The sequence below is a fragment of the Erythranthe guttata genome, chromosome 2 (assembly GCF_056151865.1).
Source record: "Erythranthe guttata isolate IM_541 chromosome 2, IM_541, whole genome shotgun sequence".
Classification (NCBI taxonomy): Eukaryota; Viridiplantae; Streptophyta; class Magnoliopsida; order Lamiales; family Phrymaceae; genus Erythranthe; species Erythranthe guttata.
The window spans coordinates 4365502-4389771 of record NC_142534.1 but is presented as its reverse complement, the minus strand read 5'-3'; the positions used below and the strand labels follow the sequence as shown (position 1 = coordinate 4389771).

General features: G+C 33.0%; 1 protein-coding gene across 1 annotated transcript; it reads right to left on the bottom strand.

Annotated features, from left to right (window-relative positions):
• Positions 1–7685: 7685 nt before the first annotated feature.
• Positions 7686–18694, bottom strand: MAD1 (mitotic checkpoint family protein). Its single transcript, XM_012984797.2, has 16 exons — positions 18303–18694; positions 17042–17141; positions 16292–16452; positions 14662–14859; positions 14482–14574; positions 13738–13851; positions 13003–13250; positions 12399–12570; positions 12114–12224; positions 11836–12039; positions 10814–10976; positions 10175–10265; positions 10025–10094; positions 9098–9226; positions 8960–8998; positions 7686–7979 (listed from the first exon to the last, which is right to left on the bottom strand). The coding sequence occupies exons 1-16, from the start codon at positions 18516–18518 to the stop codon at positions 7890–7892; spliced, it is 2199 nt and encodes a 732-aa protein (XP_012840251.2). The 5' UTR covers positions 18519–18694; the 3' UTR covers positions 7686–7889.
• Between the last annotated feature and the right edge of the window lie 5576 nt (positions 18695–24270).

Here is a 24270-nt window from a genome sequence, read left to right as displayed (position 1 = left end):
CAAAGGTGGACGTGTAAGAAGATTTATAGTTGAGGGGCGATTGTAATTACCCAACCAGAAAGTGATTTTTGTAATTTGACCGTACCTCGGAGTGATTGTAATTTACCCTACTTTTTAAGAGCTTTTTTTTTTTGTTTTGGATAATTCCTTGTTTTAATTTCTCTTTGAAATTTGTTACCGGTCGTCACGAAATTTACATTGCATTAGTATATAGTTTTTGTGCATTTTCATATTCACATAATTATTCGTCACCATCTCAATTTATCGATACTCGAATAAGAATCGATCGTAAGGGTTTAGATACTTACGATGAAAAATTGTGAACACCTTGTGGGTCAGAATAGATATCGACTATCTATAAATCATTTTCATTACAGTTGCGTGACGAATATACCTATCAACAAAAAAATAATGTCAAATACTTGGGAAAATATCAAAATAGTCTTCCTTTGGGTTCCATTGAAAAGTCAACCTTGGTAGATTTGAAAAGGCAAAATTCAAAAAGTTGCAATAAAATTTTATTGCATATGTTAATATGTATTACACGTAATGTTTCATTGAAAATTAATGTCCAAAAAAATAAGTAGGTTTGGAAGCACTTAAAAATGTATCACCCTTTACCCATACTTTTAGGGTCCTCCCCACTATTCTCCAAATCCCCTTTTTATTTTTCCTTTTTTATCAATGTAGACATTTACATCATGCACTAAGAGGAGTTTTAAAATTGTGTAATAAGTGACGGAGCCAGTATACGGCTGAGGAGGTATATATTTATTTTTTAGATCGATCAAATTTATACTAACTATTTCAATATTTATTGTGACAACAGAGAGAGAGCACGCATTTTCAGCAACGAATAAAGTTAAAATCAAGATTTTGAATCAAATGGAAGATGAGGTTGTTTCATACCTATTTTTTATGTATCGAGAGAAATTATTAAAATATCAAGTATGATATTTGTGACATGAAAAAACGTCGTGCATTTTGAAATATCATTTATTTTAGGGTAAATTACAAACACCCCCTGAGGTATGGCCAATTTATTAAAAAAAAACCTCTTGTTTGGATAATTACATCTACCCCATCAATTATGTTTTTTTCTTACACCTCCACCCTTAAGGTGTCAAATTCAACATAATCTTCTACATTTCGTGGAATGCGCTCTAGTTTGTACTCGTTTTGTGTAAAAATACAGTTTATGATGCACCACAATCTGATATATACAAGCCAAAAAACACATATTATGATCATCTTGCTTCAAAATGTAGAGTTCGAATGGGATAAAACGGGTACAAAAGTGATAATATTCCATATAATCTCGAAGATTCCACTAAATTTGAGAAGTTGAGGGGATGGTTATAATTATTCAAATAAGAGAGGGATTTTCGTAATTTGACCATACCTCAGGGGTGGTTGTAATTTACTCTTTATTTTAATTAAATTTTTTTTGGTAAGATACTCAATCTTCATATTAAAGTTGTTTGATCGGGTCTAATATTAAATATGTGCTAAATATATTGATTTATCGTTATATTTTTTGTTTTATTTCAGTATAATATTAAACCTGAAATTCTCAATATTAAGTAAATGTACATCGAATATGGGATGGATTAAATAAAATTCGATGAGAATCCATCTATTTGAAATTGTTGTTCTTAAATCGTGCACGCTATAAATGATTTAGGACTCATTTTTGGTATGTGTTCTTTTTTTATCATCGTGACCAATTAGGGGTAGAATTTTAATATAAATCTTAAAGCGTATATAAATGGAAGTCCGTAATTAAATGCTACTATTTTATGAAATTAGTAACACCATTTCTCATGCGATTGATTTTGTAAGAATGACTGAAACGTACAATAATAATTTTATTCTTAAAGCAATAACTAAATTTTGTTAACTAAGAGACTTTATAGACGGTTCATACGCAATAGTAACACCAAAATCTAATTAATTAGTGAAATTAAGAGGGTGTTTGGCTAAGCTTATTTTAAATAGTTGATAAGTTATTACTTTTGATAAGATATTTTAAGAGCTGATAAGTTGTTACATCTTATTATTAGGATTGATTTTTAATGTGTTTGGATAATGAGTTTATATCCTATTTTTACTCATTATAAGATCTTAAAAAAAAGGTGAGGTAGGGGTACTTTTTAAAAAAGATCTTATTTGCTCTCCAACAACTTATTTTTTTTTAAATTAATATCTTTTTTTTTTTTAATTTACTAAACACTTTGAAGAGCTTATAAGCTCTAAAACATCTTATAAGCTCTTTTTTAACATCTTATAAGTTTAGCCAAACACCCTCTAAATTATCCATCCATCAAGTTTACCTCAGTTTCACATTTGATCCTCCATGTTCACAGAAAACAGATTTAGTCCCTCATGTACGACTAATTTAACACTTTTGGTCATCTTCGTCAATTTTTTGTTAGTACTGACGGAATCAAGCATGTATCCACCACACTCTTAACTGACGGACTAACGATAAATTTATGGAAATGACCAAAATTGTCAAATTGTTGAAACATGAGAGACCGAATGTATTTTTTGTGAAAATTGTCCAATCTTGAGGGACAAAAACTGTATTTTCCCTCTAATTAATTATATGCAATATGTAATTCAAAGAACAAAACATATTACTAACTAAATAATTAATTAAAAATTAATTCAATCTAATGTAATTCATTCTAATCCACTGTAGACAAGCAAACGAGGTATAAAGAGGTTAAATTAGAACTTTTTGACAAGAAAAACTTAATTCTTTTTTTCTTTTTTTAATCTCAGTTCTTGAAATTCAAATTGTCAAACTTCTATCACTATATGCGCCTATATTATAAGTGACCCATTCATTTACATACTTATATATAAAATAAAAAAAAAAAAAAAAAAAAAAAAAAAAAAAAAAAAACTCATTGATTTACATCAAAATTTTATGGTGGTGTCATTTTCAAATATCAGTACAGTTAAACCTCTATAATTAATATTGATCCTACTATAAATTAATATAGTCGAGATCAGGAAATTCTATTAATTTAGCGGATTATTAAATTATTGAGTTACTAATTTAACACATTTTTACCGAGTCGGAACCGGGAGAAACTATTATTTAATTGTGGTTATTAATTTATCGAGGTTCTATTGTAATTTATTTCTGTCTGTGTGTGTACGCGCGCACGAGAGAGAGCTAGCTTAGTGTAGAATCTCGTTGAAAATTGCAGGTCATTATGATTTATGACACAAAATAAAAAGAGTAAAAAGCAGTTTGCCCCCTAAACTATGGGCCGATTTGCACTTTACCCCCCAAACAAAAAAAATTTGCACGTTTTTACCTGAACTTGTTATTTCGTTGCACGGTGCCCCCTAAACTCAATTTTCCGGCAATTTTGACCGGAATATTAAAACATGGGCTTTGCACGTGAGATTTTGAGGGGTAAATTCGTCCCTTCTCTTGCATCTTTCATATTCAATACAAATAAATATTAAAAAAAAGAAAAAAAATAGAAAAAGAATAAATAAATAAAGGAAAAAGAAGTTGTTCGTCTCGTTCAAGCTTTTCCTCCAAACCCATCAATGGTGGCCGCCAAAGAACAGAAGCGCAGCCTGCACATAGTAATGTTTCCATGGCTAGCTTTCGGACACATAATCCCATACCTCGAATTCTCCAAACTCATTGCTCTAAAGGGCCACAAAATCTCCTTCATTTCAACCCCAAGAAACATCGACCGCCTCCCCAAATTGCCTCCAATTTTTCGCTTCCTCCATTAATTTCGTCAAAATCCCACTCCCGAAACTCGACGAAATCCCCGAAAACGCAGAGGCAACAATGGACATCAATGGCGGACACATGGACTATCTCAAGAAAGCCTTCGACGGGCTCGAATCCAGGCTCGAATTGTCAATCCACTTAACTGCTATATATTAAATATAAATAAATCATTAAAAAAACCAAAAAAAAAAGCCCAGACCATCATCATCTCTTCTCTCTCGTCTCTCCTCTCTTCGTCTTCTTCCCTTCTTTTATTTTTCTGAACAAATTTTCTCCAAATGTTCATTAATGGAGAAAACGTTTATACATACTAAATCCCAAATCAAAAAAATTGAATATGGAATTTGGCCCCTTCTTTCTTTCTTTCTCTCTCTTCCTCTCTCGAATTGAAGGTTTCTCCCAAAATTTGAAATCAATTTCTGCCGCTAAGCACAACAACCCACCGCTCAACAGCTATCATCTTTCCCAAGCCTCAGCCGCCGCATTGGCGATTGCCGGTGCTTCCATAATGTCACCGGAATCTTCACCCAAAAGGAAGCCGATTGTTACCTTTAAAACGCGGCCCCTTCATTTCCCAATGGGCTCCTCACGCCGGCATCAATACCCTCACCGCCGGTGAATTCCTCCACTAATACTTCTCACGCCGGTGAAATCCCTGCTGCAAATTCACCCCAATTTCATCCAATTGATAAATCTTGAAAACTTATATTTGGACGTTGAAGGTGGAAAGTGGGTTTCAACTAAGGAAGCATTTCTTCTCCAGTTGAGAATGCCTACTGACTCTAAGAAGACGATGATAATTTCCCTTTTCTCCTTTTTTTTGTTTTATCTTTTTTTTTTAATGATTTATTTATATTTAATATATAACAGTTAAGTGGATTGACGAATTTACCCCCGTAAATCTCACGTGCAAAGCACATGTTTTAATATTCCGGTCAAAATTGCCGGAAAATTGAGTTTAGGGGGCACCGTGCAACGAAATAACAAGTTCAGGTAAAAACGTGCAAATTTTTTTTGTTTGGGGGGTAAAGTGCAAATCGGCCCATAGTTTAGGGGGCAAACTGCTTTTTACTCAAATAAAAATATTAAAAAAAAAATCCATGTAGCAAGAAAACAGCAACCTAATATTCTAAAATTACGTAATACTGTAGTGACATGAATTAAGGCACTTGTGGATATTGCACGTAGTTTTCATAGGGTAGAAGATGAACATACTACATATACTTAATAAGGTCACCCAGCTGAGGTGAAGTTAAATTACGAAAAAAAAGAAAATATGTTTGGAAATTTACAACTATTCTCCTCAACTATGAATTTTCTTACATGTCCATTTTTGTGGTGTCAAATTTAGTGGAATCTTCTAGATTATGTGGAATTTTCTCCAGTTCGTAATCGTTTTATTCTATTCGAGCTCCACGTTTTGAAGCAAGATGATAATAAGATGTATCTCTTTGATTGTAAATATCAGATTGTGGGTGCATTAGAAACTGCATTTTTGCACAAAACGAGTGCAAATTAGAGAACATTCCACAGAATCTAGATGATTATGTTAAATTCGACACCATAAGAGTGGTCGTGTAAGAAGATTCATAGTTGAGGGATGGTTAGAATTTTATCCAAATAAGAAGATTTTTTTTCGTAATTTAACCTTATCTCGTGGGAGGCCGTAACTTATCCTACTTAATAATTCAAAAAAATAAATTGTAAAGAAGCTTCAATTACATATCAAAAACGAAAAAAAACGAAAAATGAAAAATGAAAAATTATTCGAGTCATCATAACCAAATAAACAAGCTGGATAATAAGTGTTGTAAATGTGAACTCACATATAAGAATTCTTTCTTTCTTTCTTTCTTTACATCTTGTAATGATCAACTTTCCTTCACACAATAATGGCAGCCGCTATAAGTTTACATCTCTCGAATAATTTGCAAACTATTATACGAGAGTGTAGGTTTACTCAATGCACTTGAGTTTCTTCGTTACCAAAAAAATGACGTGTTCTCTTAACCTCACTTGTTTCTTTCTTTCTTTCTTTCTTTTAATGATCAACTTTCCTTCACATAATAATGGCAGCCTCTATAGGCTCTCTAGGTGAAACAGAATTTTCTGATAATGATAATTAATACTAGGGTAAATTACAAACACCCCCTGAGGTATGGTCAAATTACAAAAACACCCCTCTTGTTTGGATAATTACAACCACCCCCTCAACTCCTCAAATTTAGTGAAATCTTCAAGATTATATGGAATATTATCACTTTTGTACCTGTTTTATCTCATTCAAACTCTACATTATGAAGCAAGATGATCATAATATGTGATTTTTAGCTTGTATATATCAGTTTTTGGTGCATCGGAAACTGTATTTTTACACAAAACGAGTACAAACTAGAGCAAATTTCACGGAATCTAGATGATTATGTTGAATTTGGCACCATAAGGGTGGATGTGTAAGAAAAAATCATAATTGAGGGGTAGATGTAATTATCCAAACAAGAGGGGGGTTTTTGTAATTTGACCATACCTCAGGGGGGTGTTTGTAATTTACCCTTAATACTATTACTATTATCTCCCCATTCTAGAATTTACATTTATACCAATGTCCAAAAATTCATTTAAAATGATTATGAAATAGAAAGGGTGGATAGGAAAGTAATTTTAGAATTTACACCAGAATCCCATTTAAATCTGCAATAGTTTTTATTTTTCTTTTTTTGCTGAAAGCACTATTTGTGTGAACGAAAAAATGAACATTTTTTTCGCCAGCAACAGCCAAATGCAATGCATATGTATATATTGGAGAAGTCAGCATAGTTTGAAGATTTAGTCCACTGTATCTATCTACCTATCTATCTAAATCAACAAAAATTCCTCCATACTACTAACATATGCTTCTTTTTAAACTTTAAATGCAATATAAATTGAAAAAATTATTCGAGTTTTACTATCGGTATCTCCATTTCTATCACTAAAGTTAACAAAAAAATCGAAGGGGCTAGAAGACTCTATGAACTTACAAGCAAAACCAAATATACAACTTATGTTTTTTATCATGTTTTGTGTACTGATACTAGGGTTGGGCATGAGTCGGGTTGGACAATCATCGGTCAATTATCTACCGATCCAACCACCCAATTTTCTTGAATATTGAAAATCATTACCACCCCAACCAGTATAGGTCAGTTGGCTGGTATTACCGGCCATCTATATTGAAAATATATAATGAAGAATATGAAATAGTAAGTTGTGGTTTCTAAATTTGAGTTTTCGAGTTTTGACTTCTTTTATATATTATTTTAGCATTAAAAAGATAAAAGTTACAATAATTTTTTATTAAAAAAATGTTGGTTGGCCAATATTTCCCCACCAACCAACTTTTGAATATACTGAAAACCACCGACCAATCCATTTATCTACGAGTCAGTTAAAATTACGGGTCCAGCTATATGGGTCGCTTAACTATCGGCTATCGGTCAAGAAAAGCGGGTCGAAAGTGGATCGGTTGACCGATAAAATCGATCCATGCCCAACCCTAACCGATACTATTGTTAAGCCCCGACATAGGAGCCTTCTCTAATGGCTTTATTTTCCCACTGTCAAATGCTTTTTGAGCTCTCTGTTCATATAATTGAACCCTAAGGTCAAAAATATTCCATCCTAATAAGAATCAATTGAGGCTGACTTTGAGGTGAGTGAGAGTAATGCCGAAATTTATGGCATTAGGGTCATTGTCATAAATCATAATACTCGTGTCAAAACATATACATACATATATGCTCTCTACTGTGTATCTATATTATTCTAACCAAATAAATGCCTGTTGTCATCATCCAGTAATTATTCCACTAGTCATATATGCACGCTTGTGCCAAACCATCGATAAAATTACGAGACGGACTAGTAAATATTCTGCGAAATTGTCCAAGTTTCGGGTTTAGGGTTTTCGGGTTTTGGGGTAGCCAAATCGTTATGTTTATGAATTAAAACATCAATATCTTATATAAGGATTTATATATTGTATAGGAAAACAATTACCAGAAATGAAGTGTAGTTAATATGATACATGGAAGTAGATTGAGAGCGTAGTAGTTACGGGTAAATAAGACTGCCATACAGTTCATGAGAGAGTACGCTTATTGAAGGATTCCACCGTCAGATTCGCGGTGAAGGCTGGTATTGAATTCATCTTCCGGATAAATATATCAACCTGCAATATTTGTAGCTTAAGAAAAATCGAAAAATCGGGAATGAATGCGTACATGCAATGAAGTTATTTAATAATTGTTTCTGTCTCGAGACGGAGCCTTAAATAAAAGAAGCATGCATCACTAAAAAAATATAATGATATTATTTGTTCAATAACGAGTATCATGTAAGGTGGTTACATTATCAAACAACACTTCCTAGTCAGATAAAAATCGAAACTTCAAAAGTTTACACAAGTAATAACATTTTTTTAGAGAGACGACGTGGTTTAGATTTCAGAAAATTATGTTCTTCGATTTCGACTATTTTGGAATCCAGGAATTTTAAAATGTGAGTGCGACTTCGAATTACTGAAACACTTTCAGACGTCTAAATTTATTCCCAAGAACTCTGATTCGTTTTTTCGGGAAATGCCTTTAACAATGACTCATCTCCCACTTACATGCTTTGTATCTTTTCAAACTTGGGGACAAATGGGATATTCACCGTTCCCTTTCATATGAATGTCGTTTTCAAAGTATAATCAAAATCCATATTTCATCAATTTGATGAACTATAGATAGTGATATAAAGAAATGAAAACATATTTTACTGAGTGGAGAATAATCACCAAATTCTAAAAACTTGACATCAGTAATTATGACTCAAAGGCTAAATGCTATTTTGCTAAGTCCAACACCTACCTATTGTTCTGCTTTTCTACTAAGTCTTTGAGAACAAAAAGTTCAAGTCTAATCAAATAATACATATAACACAAATTTCCCTTATTTCAATAATCCTAAGAGAGAAGAAAATAGAATATCAACCAAAAGATTTTTCTTCTTGAAACAGCACCACTATCCAACATAAGTTAATTGCTTAAGTTATACATTTTCTAACGAACTTGACAAAGAACTCAGTGCAATAACTTGGAGCAAATGACGCGCAAAGATTAGAAAAACAGAAACAAAGAACAATTTCAGAAAGATGTTTAATTCATACCTGTCGAGATATCTCCCGCTGTGAAGTGTACTCGTTCACCTGACATTGGGTGGGGGAAAAAATAGTTCATGACAAATACCAGATTTAAAAAAAAAAAAAAAAAAAAAAAAAAAGAGAGAACTAAGCATCTCAGCTTACCACAATATTCGTGTTCCCAGATTCATAATCAAATTGAAGCTTCTCATCATCGCTGAGGGCATAAATCGAGTTGAGAGTAAATCGCGTGACCGGGATTCCATCTGAGCGCTGATGGTCATCCATTACAATCTGAAGCATATTGAAAAGATAACAAAAAATGTCAGTGAACTCGTTTCTGCAAAAACATAATTGCTGAACTTAACCATCTAATGGGATCAGCAATACATTGTCCAAATGGCACCTTCAGCACTTGTATTCATAAGTACACCACCTAAAAACTTTTGGGGATGAAAGCTATAGGTTTAATACTGTAATACGGAATTCTAACTCATGAATATGTGAAAAAGCAAGGAAGCTACAAGGTCTGACTGATTTTCTCTGAACAATTTTCTTAACCATATTATCAGAGTTCTCGTGGTTTTGGAGAGAGTAACATTATTATACTGCACCGAGACTAATCATGAATTTTCTTGCAACTACAAGTTTTTGTGTGCCATCTGTAACATACACTGCAATTTCTTGATCAATTTAATAAATGGTCATCAATCGAGGCCAATAAAATATTGTTCTACAATGCCCAAATAGCTGAAGTCACGTGCCAGAAAATAATTCTATTGAATTGTAGCATAAAAAAGAGAGATAATTGAAAAGCTTGCTCTTCTCTGAGGGATAGTACAAGTAGGATAGATTGGCGGCAAAATTATAATGCACTTTCCACAAACACTAAGAATGTACTTTCACATTTACGAAAACCATAAATAGGCGGCAAAATACTTTTGACACCCTAACTAGGAGACACTTCTAACTGCGAGCCATTCTATGATTTCTATGATTTCATTAGGAGGTGCACTGAAGTAAGTACCCAATACATAACAATGTAACCAATTATTGCTTTAGAACTAAAAAGTAAAAACTGGTGTGTGATACCTTGTAACCAAATAGTTCACAGCACGCCCTTCTAAAAACAGAGATTCTTTCTGCAAAAACTGTCTTGTATCTGTTTTATCACATATTTCTGAAACCTCAGTGTCAAGCTAAAACAACGGGAAATGAAGAGAAGAAGTATTCCCTACTAACCTCTCCTCACGCTTTTCAAGTTTCGCTATTTGTTCTTTCAACTGCTTAATTTTCCCAGCAATGTAAGAATCAACATGTGCACCAGCATCAGCTACATGGCACAATGTTACCAACAATAGAAAATCAATAATCATCAAGGAAAAAGGAATCAGTTCTCTAAGTGTAGATTATTTATTAATCATATACACGATGACTTTTAACAGACTGTAGGCCAATATTCCAGCTGATCAAATACATTATTGCTTCGAATTGCGTATAAACAATATTTGGGAAAGGAAGATTGTTAGTGAATCTTCTTATATAGATGTTCAAATCACTATGTGCAAAACTTAGGCCAGTTACAAACGGCAAGTTCATGAAATCTTTCTTCTACTTCATCTTATTTTCCCAAGTTTTCATGAAAGAGAGGAGCAAGGAGGAGGTGGTGACAAATGGCACTGGCATTTTACTATCTTATATGCCATTGTATAGCAGTTTGTCGCAACTCGGTTACTACTGAGTTGAATTTAGCAGTTCAAAATAAGCTAAATGCTTTGAGTGCATCAATTGAACTAACTGTATACTGTTATTGGTGAGGACACGAGAAGTGTAAATAAGAAACCACATTATACAAATTTGACTATAATCTATCTTACTGACATGACTGTTTCTTAAGTTCATCAACAGCCTGCAACTGCTCCTTTGTCTTCTGCAACTCGTTTTGCAAAGCTTCTATGGTTTGTTTTGCCTCATTATCGACTGCTAGGGTGTTAACCATCCGAAGAACTTTTGTATTGGCAGAAGAAAAATCACCGTGTCCAAGCTGCAAAAGAAACATGATCCATCATTGAAAAGGAAGAGAAGATTGATACTAGAAGAGAGTGACTGTGTAACGAAATCACTTTGTGTAGGAAACAATTGCATATTCACCACCGGCCTAGGTAATTGACTAGTTAAAATCTTGTTTCTTTATGTTTCCCCATAACAGAATAACGACCCCGATGATTTCAGCAATTAGTACATGTCCATCATAATGGGAAAAATTACCAGGACAGGCACTATGAGCAAAACCATTAAGGATCAGCAGTCTAAGGATGCCATAGCGACAACCTTTTACTTTCTCGTAACTAAGGGAAAATTAATTCCATGATTATCTATAATGTGACACATCCATATTCGTAAGTGGTGAAAACTAATTGAAATTGAAAAGAACTGCCAATTAATTTTAGGTCAAGTATGAGCAGTCCTAGACTGCTTGATTGTATTAGAAATGTGATTCCTTCACCGAAGCATTTACATATGAAAAAATGTAGGCGCTTTCTGCTATTTATTAGTACTTTCGGTTGAATTGAAGGAATCAAATTTCAGGGTAGTTAGAGGCTTCACCGAAACAACAAGATTGCAACTTCTTACTAAAAACATTTTCACATGAGACTCCGGCTGAAGTTTCAATATGCAAGGATATGAATGAGATCCTATCCTCTCCATCAACAAAGTTTTCTGGACTTTTTGGTTAAGAAAATCCAATTCTTTATTATCCCATCTCATCAATATTTAAATCCTAATGGCATTAAAAAAGGTTTTGAATTATTTCACCGTATTGAACTTGACAAGCACAAGAATAAAAAATGATGGAATAGCTACTGAGGAGCATAAGACACAAGTATATTTGCTTCACAAACCTTAGACTCCAACAAAGATATCTCAGAACGGAGGCGATCACCGTCTCGCTCTAACATCTTCAATCGTCTTGCTTCATTTGTCAACCTTTCATTTAGCAACTTTATCTCGTTGTGTTGACGGCTATTGATTTCCTTTTGCTCTGATAAACTGTTCTCTAGTTCCCTGACATAGTTTTCCTTCTTGGCAAGAGATGACTCAAGTTCCTGAATATGAGAGATAAATAAGCAGAAATATGTGAAAACATTACAGGACAACGTACGTAAGAACGGTACTCAACCTGAACAATAGTTCCACCGGCTAATTCAGTTCCACCTTCAACATTCTTGCGCTCTTTTAATTCCTTAACAAGATTTTGTAAGCGGTCTCTTTCCTCTGTAATCAAACCGAACTACAACAGAAAGGAACCAGATCAAACAAAGCATAAGATACTTACACCAACATCACCCACAACTTCTAGACAGTAAAAAGGGTCATAGTAGAAGTAGCACACAAAGGAGCAAATGGTGATACACTGTCCTAGACTCCTAGCATCAGACAACCAAAAATCCATTTAAGTACTAACCATCAATTCCAGTCTTTTTATTTCTGCTTCAGATGACTCTGCTTTCTCTTTTGCTAATGCAGCCTCAGTTTCTGCAGTTTGTTTATCAAGCATTGCTGTATCAAGAGCCACTTGAATTTCTTTCATGCATGCCTGGGCCTCGCCAGCTCTCCTCATGCTATCAGCCACCTCTCTGCAAGCTCAATGAAAAGAGGTCAGGAGCCCCACCAGGGAAGAGACAGAGGAACAACTTGACAAATTCCAAAACGAGCTACCAGAAAAGATACAACTTAACAGTAATATCAGGTTCTTTACAAAGGGGGTCGGGGGGAGGGAATATGTATATATATACTAATAACAATAACAATTAAGATTTTTACTCAGTTAGATTTGAGAGCTCAAAACATTTTAATGGGAAATTTTTTACTTCATCTCATACAGGTACTAATTGAAGCAACTCTGCTTTTGTTGGCAATCATTTGAATAGTATCATCACAAGAGAACTTCGCAGCAATATAACAAATGAAATATGTAAATGTCAGCTATACAGGATCAAAGTAGCAGTTTCTTAATTATGGAACTCTAGATAATAAAACCCTAAACAATATATGACTGAGATATATACCTTTGTAAAGCTGCAAATTTGGAAGGTATGTCATCTGCAGATAAAACACCAGGAATTTCCTTAACAACCGATTTCCAGATAGACAACTCATCGTTCAACGTATTTACGTTTAACTGGAGGTCAGATAATTTAACTAGATCCAATTCTGCCCTCTCCCTGCGACGCTTTTCTTCATATAGTTTTTCTTTCAATAACTCGATGTCTTCATGATAAGCTTTTATCTTTCTTGCTTCACGCACTTCAGACTCCTGGTGATATATGGAGAGTTGAGATATGTCCATTATGCACATTTTCATATCATACAGTAAATACGTATATTAAAATGAAGATCTCAGTAATGAACCATATGAATACAAGAGAACACAGAGTTGGGTTGTTCCTTATAGCATATTAATTAACGTATATACGCCAACAATAAAATATGCCACCACCTAATAAAACATGACACTTCATCAAGGGGAAACCCAGATTACGGCTAAAATGCAGGCTAATAACAAACTATCTTCAACGAACAGGGTCGTAGTGGATTTATAATAGCTTTAAAAATTAAAATACAAGGCTTAGGGGTGATCCAAGGATGTTGTTACTCACTCCTATCTAAATTTTTGTTCTCCTTCCAATTTTATAATTGTTCTATGATTTTTTTTAAAACGAAGTTGCTTTCTAGCTTCTACATAATCTAAGCCACATGTATTAGGCAATATCTAATCTAAAGGTGAATAATAAAATGCTTACATAGTTCCTCAGTTCTTCTTGCAAATGCTTCACCAGCAGATTAGCGTCCTTTGAAGAAGCTTCCGGAGATTTGACAGATACATTTTTATCCATCTCATATTTCTCCTTCATGAACTAGTGAACAAAGAATACAGCATTACAAAATAGATTGTCAAATAATAACCATGAATTTATATGAGGTACAAGTGTAGCAAAAGAAATTAAAAATATTTTGTATATTGATAAATGCAATGTTCTTAAAGCAGGAACTCATAGCCCAACTTTATGTACTTCTTCCACAGATGATAAAAGAGAAACATGCCCACCATTTGAAACCTACACATATGCGTACAAAGAAGTAATGTTTTATTGAAGCTTAAATGACAATATATCTTTCACTTTTTAAAAAAAAACTGTCCGATTAGTCCAATAAATTCATAAACTTAGGAAATGAGGGTATGCTGATCTTTTATGTCATTTCCCAAAGTTGCTATGTATAGCATTTATAAATAGTTCTAGAACATGGACAGTGCCGATGAGAAAAATCATGTCCTTGAGCACAATTGTCCAAAAGAACCGAATTGTTTATTACCATGAGCATATCGGAGCAGCTAGGTCATAGTAGAAGGTAACTGAACCGACCTAACCAGTGAATGACGCTCGGTCATTGGACATGGAACTATCATAAAGTACAATTTTGCCAATCAACTAGAGGAAATCAAAAGGCTTGCAAACTTTATATAAGTTGAACAAGGAAAAAGTTACCTCATCCATTCTTCTTTTATTTTCTTCCAACTGCTCTTTCAGTAATGCCGACTCTTTTTCTGCATTTTTAGCCCTAAATTCCATTTTCTCAAGCTGAAAAAAAAAGGATGATGGAAAATTAAGATAACTAAAATCACCATTAATAGTGCTTTACCAACAGATAAACTTTGAAGTACTGACATCAGCACTTATTCTAGAAAGTGACAGCTTTGATTCACTTCTCATTTGAACGAGCTCATTTTGAAGACAACTCTTTTCCCTAACAATGCTTTCTGATACAGTACTTAGCTTTTCCTCTAAAACGCTTGCTTTGTCTTCAGCTTTGGCTGCTGTTAACTCTGCCTTTTTGCGAAGATCCATCTCCTTCTGGAATTTCACCTGACAAAATATTTTGGTGCACATGACAGATAAATGAAAAAACGCACAACGGAGAAACAAGGATGAAATGTTTTTTTTTTACCAACTGTAGAAGAAGAATATAACTGAAACAAAAAAAGGAACCATACAGAAGTCACCAACTAACTGGAGATGGAGAATTCTTAACTGGAAGACATACAACACATAATTTGTCAAGAACAATTACGGAAGACAATAACCAAATTTAGATCATACAAGAGTTGGTATTAGAATCTTTAATTGTTAAGGTGAACTTAATAATGGTCGTGGTTATAAGTACTAAAATCATTGAACCAGTGCATGTAAACGGCAGTGACCATACGCATTGTTCCAGAGATGTAAAACGGCAGAAGTTATGCATTTAACTCCAAAAAGTTAAATAAAGCTCCCAAGGGAAAAACAGTACATCACCAAAAAAAAATCCTCAATCTAATTTTAATTACATAAAACTGAAGTGTGAACAGAAGGTGATGCTAAGTCCATCTTTATGCTTTCGAGCTTAACAGAACCTCATATCGGTAAGGTTTGTACTCATCCACGCAGAAAGATTTTGGTAGGGACGGTTATAAGGTTAGGTACTTGAAATGTCAGGTATGAGTCTCCAGAACTTAACTAAACATACTGAAACCACATCCTGAACTGGGTGTTTCGAGCTTTAAGTACTAATATACGCACAAATGATGAAACAGAGCCATGACCTAATTTAAACTTTAATATAGATTATGTTCCTCCAATTTGAAACCGGCCTTTCTAACATTGGCCCACCAATGACCGGCCCTCCTGAAGATGAAAGATGGGTGTAAAGACAGAGTTTTCTTATAGTGATTGTCCACCGAGAACTCGAATCAAACCTATGGAGGTCATCCTTAGAGCAACAAGGACAGAAAGATGAGAAAACCAATAAAGAATGGAGGAAGCATCACCACAAAAAAATCTCACCGGAGGAAAAAGGTGAAAAAGAGATCAATCTAAAAGTGATTGAGGGAGAGAATTTGCCAACAAAAAAATTACTCGACAGAGCAGTGACTAGGGCACAAAAGGGAAATCTACGAGGATGTTTTCCTGTCTAAGATGTCAGAAACTTGAGTTATGAAGTTATGAGTATCTTCGTTCTTAAATGTTCTACTTCTAGACATGGTCAACTAGAACTTTGGGGTTCAAGATAGATTGGGGTTAAAAACAGATCAAATTGTGTTACAACCAATCAGTTTGACTCAAAAACTCTTCAAAAACCATTTTGGACAAGCGAATCCAAACCTGTTCGTCTCAGATGAAGATCCAAAAGTTTCATGTTTGTCAAAGCTATCCATTTAAAGAATGCATGTAATACTAAGCACAGTGCATCAAAACATGACAAAAACCCATAAGTTTTATTAGTGTTAAATGAAACTTAAACCAAGACAAATCACCACACCTCAAGCTCGCTAAAGGATTGTATTTGTTTTCTAAGATGTTCTTGAGAAAAATCAATCTCCTTCCTAAGCTGCTCTTGCAAATTTTGTTCACGTCCTTTAGCAGCAGACAGTTCTTGCTCAGCATTGAAGCATTTATCCCGGAATTTCTTTCTTTCAGATTCTGTCAAAAGTAAAAGTCATGTTATGATAAAACTTATCGTCAAATTATGAAGTCACATTTTTTTTATAAGTATAGAAAATATGGGCACAAAAGTGGGTCCACTCGATTACCAGTCAAAAGACTATATCTATGCAAGGCATACGTAATTTTCAGTCAAAGAATTAAACAATCACTATTCTTAATATTGATGAAAACACTACAGATGTATGCATGTGAAAAAGCAAACAATTTGCATGTCAGGGCAAAGTAAGAAGGGTAATTTTGTCAGCTTCTGTAAACCTATATGACAAGGAAAATATAATAAATTGCTTTAGTTAATTGACAGTTTTTCCAACAGGTCAACTAAGATAAGCTCAAATTTACAGACACGGTATTTCTTCCTGATTTAAGGAATTCAAAGAGATATAGCGCGGTGATTAATGACAACTGTAACTATAATAAGCCATCTCTGAGAAGAAACTCTATCTTCCTCCTTAAAGAACCTATGTGAAAAATGACAATTATATACGAAATTCTATTTGTTTCATGTTCAACTTTGTTCTAACAAAAGTCATAAATTTCCTTTATCGATTTTCTACCACAATCTTACCAGATTTTGAGAAGTCTTCATTCAGTGCTTTGAATTTAGACTGATAATCATGGGCTTGCTTTTCTGCACTGCTTAGGGCGTCAAAGAACTCTGATTTCACCTACAACAGCAAGTTTCATTAGCCATGAATAATGTCAACAGCAAATTCAATAATACAAGCATCAAGATCCAAGAGAACCTAGAAGAGCAAAAGTAGGAAAGTACATGTGTTTGAAACACATCAAATGAATGGAACAAATCCAACCCTCAAGTCAACCAACCAACCTCGAAAAATTGTCGAGCATTCATTTTCCTGTGGAAATTAACGACTGGTGTCCAAATTTATAAATTGACTTTCTATATGGGGACAGGTCACTGTATAATATCCGATGGAGTTTTGTAGGACAAAGAAGAAAGGTGCCACAACTTATGTGTTTTTCTTCACGCCATCATATCTTTTATTGAATAAGTTCTGTGCATAAAAGTCATTTAGTACCAACTCACTTGATACGAGTCATTTACTCAATGGATAGAGTTGATGGTATATTTAAATTGAAATGGAATACCCATTCATACTACCTAGGGCAAAATTGTGTAAGTGACGCTCATACAACGTGGCATCTACTTTAGATCCCTAGATCAGGAGGATAAATCAATACGATGTACTTATTAGTTGATCAAATTTTAACTCAAACATTTGGGACAAATATTGTGATATTTTACCAACCCGAAAATGATTATTCTCTTAAATTGATAAAACCATAGTTCATAATCATGCCATTCTTCAAGTGGTTAATGAAAAACCGTAATGATCCCCATTGGAGTAAATACTCTATCTAAGCCTCAGTAGAAATTATGCACAATGCAACTCTACAAATCAAAGAAGAAGAGCAATACCAGCATAAAATATAGGGTCAGGGTTCAAGCAAAACTGCTATTGACAATGCTTCATAAGATTGAATATAACAAGGCGAAAATACGACCAATAAAAGCTACTACATTAGGTCAAAATCTAACCCAGACCGGCATATGTTAATTATCTCTAGCATCAAGCCAAACCAAACAATTTAAATTGAATCTTCCAAACCTGCCTCAAGTATTTACTCAGCTTCACTGATTGAAGTTCGTGTTTCGAAATCCCTATACCAATCGCAATCGAATATATACAATTACTTAATCAAATCACTCTTCGAATTAAAAAGGAACAGTTTTTTACCGTCAGAAGAAACCCCAAAAACTCCGGCAGACAATAAAATAATCGAAAAAAATAAAAATAGCATACCATCTGACGGCATTGATAAGTGCAAAGCATTTGGTCGGAGGTCGTCGGGGTTGAATGGCCATGAGAATATTCCGGCGCTTGCAAATCCTCGTAAATCAGTAGCTGCTGCCTATTGGAATTTGGGGTCTGTGTATTATTATTATTATTATTATTATCATCTTCCGGCGGCTCCGATTCCGCCCTTCTTTTCCTCGGCGCCGGCGTTCGGATAATCATTTGTTAACTTTTTTTCACAATCAGTAAATTTCTCGGTGGAATTGATTGAAAATGGAAAAAGCTAGGGTTTCAAATTTGTATGGAAGTTTTTGAAAAGGAACGCGCCAATGTTGATGCTTATAGTTTGGGTGTTCATGGTGATGGAAAATGTTTTTTAAAATATTTTATAATTTATTATTTTTCTTAGTGTTTAATTACTTTTATAATAAAAAAAATTGCTTTAAATTATAATTTTCAAAATATTTTGTGCAATTAAGTTTTTGGTTTAAAAGTACTTTTATTGATTAATGAAAAGTTGCGCCGGGATATTTGTCATTATTTTGGGTTCGGTTGGAGTTCGGAGGGATCGATCGACATTATCGTTTTCGGACAAATTTTATTTTATTTGAAGGTGAAAAACTAATTCTAATTCCGGTACAAAATTTTGTAAAAACCAGAATTTTGAAAATTGGAATGAAAACACTTGTTATAGATTTGAAAATTTTCTTATCTAAATTAGCATAATTCGAAATTAGTGACCTATGGGCTATGATATAAAATATACATAATGATATTGATATCTGGAATTTTTTAATTTTATTTTTGAAATATTTTCGAAAATTAATATCATATAAGAAATTCAAATTATTATGTTGCCGAAAATACCCTCTCATTTTCACTTGAATTAAGATGGTGTTTGCAAACTTTTTCCAAAGTGGTTATGAGTTTTTTTCTTTCTTTCAACATTAAAAAACTTATAATCACTTTGGAAAAACGTTTATAAACAACACATAATTCTCACGGCTTCTATCAATCCTGCTCCTGGTTTGATCAACTCCTCTCTGTGATCGATCGATTTATTTGAAATTAGTTGATCGATTGATATGAAATTAGTCGTTCAACTAATATCAAATCAGTCGACTATAGTTGAATAACATTGTTTAGTCGATTAAGTTTTTTTCTTATTCAACTAAGATTTCCAATTAGTGTAGTCAACTATTTTTTGCGCACATTTTTAGAAAAAAATGTACCCAAAAAACCCTTATATCATTACCATTGTCGAAATATTGTTAGAACGAAACTATTACCATTACCCTACCAAGGTTTTTGATGTACCGATTTTGGTATGCCAAAAATTCAGTATACTACAGTATAGTAATGGTTATTACAGTCGATGTTGGATTACTATATAATTAGGTCAATATATAATATTATTTTTTCCAAACAATTAAAGACTTAAGTATATTATAAGATGGTAGAGATCTAGTATTTAGAGCATAATGTTTTTAATACTAGTTATTAACTTACTCAACATGAATTATTTTTAAAATATAAAACAACAATATAAAATCTCTTATTATGGATTTACATCACAATTGTCAAAAAATAAATTAGAGGATATATCTATCTCAAATGAAAATCTAAGTTCATGGATTTTTATTGAAATAAAAAATAGTCACCCTCATTACCCCTTATCAGAGCTCGTGCCAACCTACCCGAATTATATTATAATAGAATATCGATAAATTAATGTCCGACAAATTAATAACTTTCTCTAAGTAATATTTTTTTTCCGGTTCCGATTCGAGGACAACGTGGTAATTATTTATAATCCACTAAAATTTATAAGATTATTCATATTTAAAATTCTTATAGCCCCAATCTAATATATAAATTATTAGCCCCCACAAGCAACGCTTTGAATTATAAATTATATTTAACTTATAACAAACTTATAAAGACTTAAGAGTTGATGATGTCATCTTCAATCTCATCACTCACCTTTCTTAATATGGTAAGAATGTTTGGTTTCTTTTGTCATAGGTCAACAAAAAATCACCGTAACATTATTGTTCCAAGAGCTTCCGTCCAAAAAACGAGCTTTAAAATATAACTATCATCTTCAATTTCATCATCTTTATGTTTTCCCGTGACGCTCTCAATTGTTTGTTCTAAACATCTCTGAACTTATGTTGTTTTCTTCAGGGTACTTCAAGTGACATTTGATACCCCTTTTGTTAATGTAGCTCAATAATTAGATTTTACAGTTTTCGTGTGATTTTACCATCTAAGAGTTGGTCAATAATTCTTTTAAATATAGTTATTGAAAGTAACAACAGTTATAATAATTTCATAAATTAAATGGTAAATTAATAATTATTAATTCATCAATTATTTAATATTTTGTGAAACTAATAAATGTCGGTCCCAACTGCATTAATCTTTAAATGTTTAACTGTATATTCTACCTTCGTAAAATAAAATATATTTACTTGAAACCAATTATCAAAACATAAATAAAAATTGGGTTGATCCGTAATTATATAAAAAAAATGTTTCATCTCGACTAATTGGGAAATTATTTATTGAACCCTCACAGTCCAACAATACAATTGAGTTTCCAAAATCACTTAATTTTATTTTGATTGTTTTTATTTATTTATAACTAAGTAAGGGCTTACAACTGAAATATGAATGCAAGACGAATTACAAAGACTATATTTACACTAGATTAAGAGTTAAAAGGGCAAACAAGACTAGCTTTTGCATATAAAATACTGTCACCTCCCTGAGGTAAGATCAAAAAAAAAAAAAAAAAAAAAAACTCTCATGCTAGGATAATTACAACCGTCTCTTCAAGTATATATTATCTACGGAAAAATCCATTTTTCAGTAGATAAATCACAAATTTGAAATTGCATGGGTGTATATTTAAGACAATCGTAATTAAGAGGTGACTGTAATTATTCAAACATGAAGGATTTTTTTATAATTTAATTTTACGTGAGGGGTGGTCGTAATGTGGCCTAAAATAATATCTAACAATTTGTTGGTATGGACCATTTTGAGATTTAATGTATATAAGTAACATAAATAAATAATTAAATATTATACAATTTGTAAATTATTGGTGTTAGGTTAGGCACACACATAACACTATCTGTACACACTACACGTGAAATGGCCTAACAATTAGCAACAATAAAGAAAAAGGGCACCAAAAAAATATTTCAATTCCCGAAGCGTTGAAATATTAGTCTTGGCTTTCCGCGCGTGGACACTGGATGGGAAACCTGTACCCATTTTAGGGCACGCTTTTCACCCTTGTCCACTTACATTTTCACTACAAAATATATTAACTATAATATTATTATTTTTTTCTTTTTTATTGATGTAGAACATGCAATTTTATTTTTTAGGGTAAATTATACATACATCCCCGAACTATGTTAAAATAACTTTAAAATCCATATAGTATCGTTAATTACAATCACCCCCAAAAACATTGTTAGAAACCCTAACGATATAATGCATTGGGTAAGTTATTACGTTAGTGTTCTAACGGACTACTAGTTTCAGACAGTATAGAATTAGGCCAGGGGCAGGGGCAGGGGCAGGGGCGGACCCAAGGGCTTTTAGTTGGGGGGGGGGGGGGGGGGTGGGGGGGCAAAATAAGGGGTGAATAAAGAGAAGAAAACAAATATTTTTATAAGCTAAAAGTGTACAAATTTTAAGTCTTGGGGGGCCAAAGTCTATAAATTAATAGATAAATACCAAAATGCATAAAAATAATGGGTAAATAGCACTTAACCCCCTTGTGGATGGACATTTTGCACATGACCCCCTTATGTTATGAAATTAGGCACATAACCCCGTTGTGGTTTGAAAATTTTGCACATGACCCCCTTATGATATGAAAGTAGTCACATAACTCCCTTGTGGTTTTGACATTTTGCACATGACCCCCTTATGGTATGAAACTAGGCACATAACCCCATTAATAGAAAACTGGAAAAGACTAAATTACTCCTAAAGAATAAAGACTTTGTTTCTTAAAAAATTAAAATTCGATAACAGCTATAACATAATATATTATATAGAAAATAGTAAATAATAATTATAATTAATAATAATATTAAAACTTTGAAATATGTAGAATTATTTTACCGAATTATAATTGAACAAAGAAATTGATAGTACATAATTTTATATTGAGTTTAATCCTTTTATATTTAATTTGTATAGCATATGAGATTTTCAAATTGGTTTCTAAAATTGAATAAATTGTCAATCGTACAATAACTAGTATTATATACCTTTTGTTTTGTAAAATTAAAAAAACACAATAATATATATTATATTTTTCATTTTAAGTAGATTAAGCTTTTCATTTTATAAATTAGTTATTTTAAATTAAAACAAGAAATTTTGACTTGATAGAGTAACCAACGAACAGTTGGTATGGTTGCAATTTGGCTAAACTTTAGGGGTAATTTAGTCTTTTTCAGTTTTCTATTCAATGGGGTTATGTGCCTAATTTCATACCATAAGGGGGTCATGTGCAAAATGTTTAAACCACAAGGGAATTATGTGTCTAATTTCGTATCATAAAGGGGTCATGTGCAAAATGTCCAAACCACAAGGAGGTTAAGTGCTATTTACCCTAAAAAAAAGTAATAAAAATAGGAGATAAATTTTTTTCTGCATGGGAGGGAGCCCCCAGGCCCCACGTTGTTCCGCCCCTGCTAGGGGGTGACATAGTTTTAAATCATTATTATTTTATATAAGATTTATACGTTTTCGTCCATGGTAGCATCAACCTCTCCGCGATAAACAAATATAGTTAATACCTGTCCCCAGGACATGAAATATTGGCCCATGTAATCGTTTTAGGGGTGTGGCTGTAATTACCAATACTACAGGGGCCCTAAAGTTATTTTAGCAAACTTTAGAGGTGTAAGTGTAATTTACCTTATTTTTTTATAATGATTTTTTTTTTTTGTTAAATATATTTCGGATATGAATTAAAATATTCTCAAAACTTTTTATTTATGTTTGTTGTTTTTATATTAAATGATCACACGATTACCATGTATTTTCTATGTCAAATGGTAAAAATAGAAGTGTACTATTTCTACCCATATTATGTTTTGGGATATTTGAGTTAGGCCCATAAAAACTAAGTTTACAGTATATTAGTCCATCAATTCCTTTCATTCAAAAAAAAAAACAAAAAAATACAAATTCAATCTTCATTAAATATCCCTTAAGTTTCATCCGGCACAAGTTCATTGCAAGTTTTAAATCAAATCAAATAAATTAAGCTAAATAATTGAAGATCCGACGACTTGCTATTGTGTTGTTGTCGTGTCTCTATGAACCCTAAAAGTGTAAATTATACATATTTAAAGTTCAATATATCCATCGCGTTATTTCTAATTACATAAGCTAGTGAGGTGCTTCATCTAATGGTCCTTCACACCAAGCTATTCAATTCACCACTTTATATAAATGGTAAATTAGGGCCACACTATGGGTAAAAGTTAAATTACATTTTTTTTCTTCCTTTTGAGTAATTACAGTCATCCCCTCGATTATGTATTTGTACAAACTAGTTATTTTAGACGGTGAAACTAGATATGACCATAATTTGAACCGCCACGGTTTCAGAAACATATTTGAACCATAATCAATCCTAGAAATTAGCGGTTCCAGATTGACTCATGAATCGCCGATCTAAGCGGGCGCAAAAATGTATAATTGGTGAGGGAATTTAGAAATCAACATAAGCACCAAACTAAGATTAATATAACTTATTTAAGAAGGGAAAATTACGGCCACCCTCCCGAGGTATGGCTAAATTATAAAAAAACCCTTTATGTTTGGGTAACTATAGTCACCCCTCCTTTTAAATATTTTTACATAAAATTTATGTAATTCGGTTATTTACCGAACTAAATCGTATATTCAGTTCGGTAAACAGTATGAAATG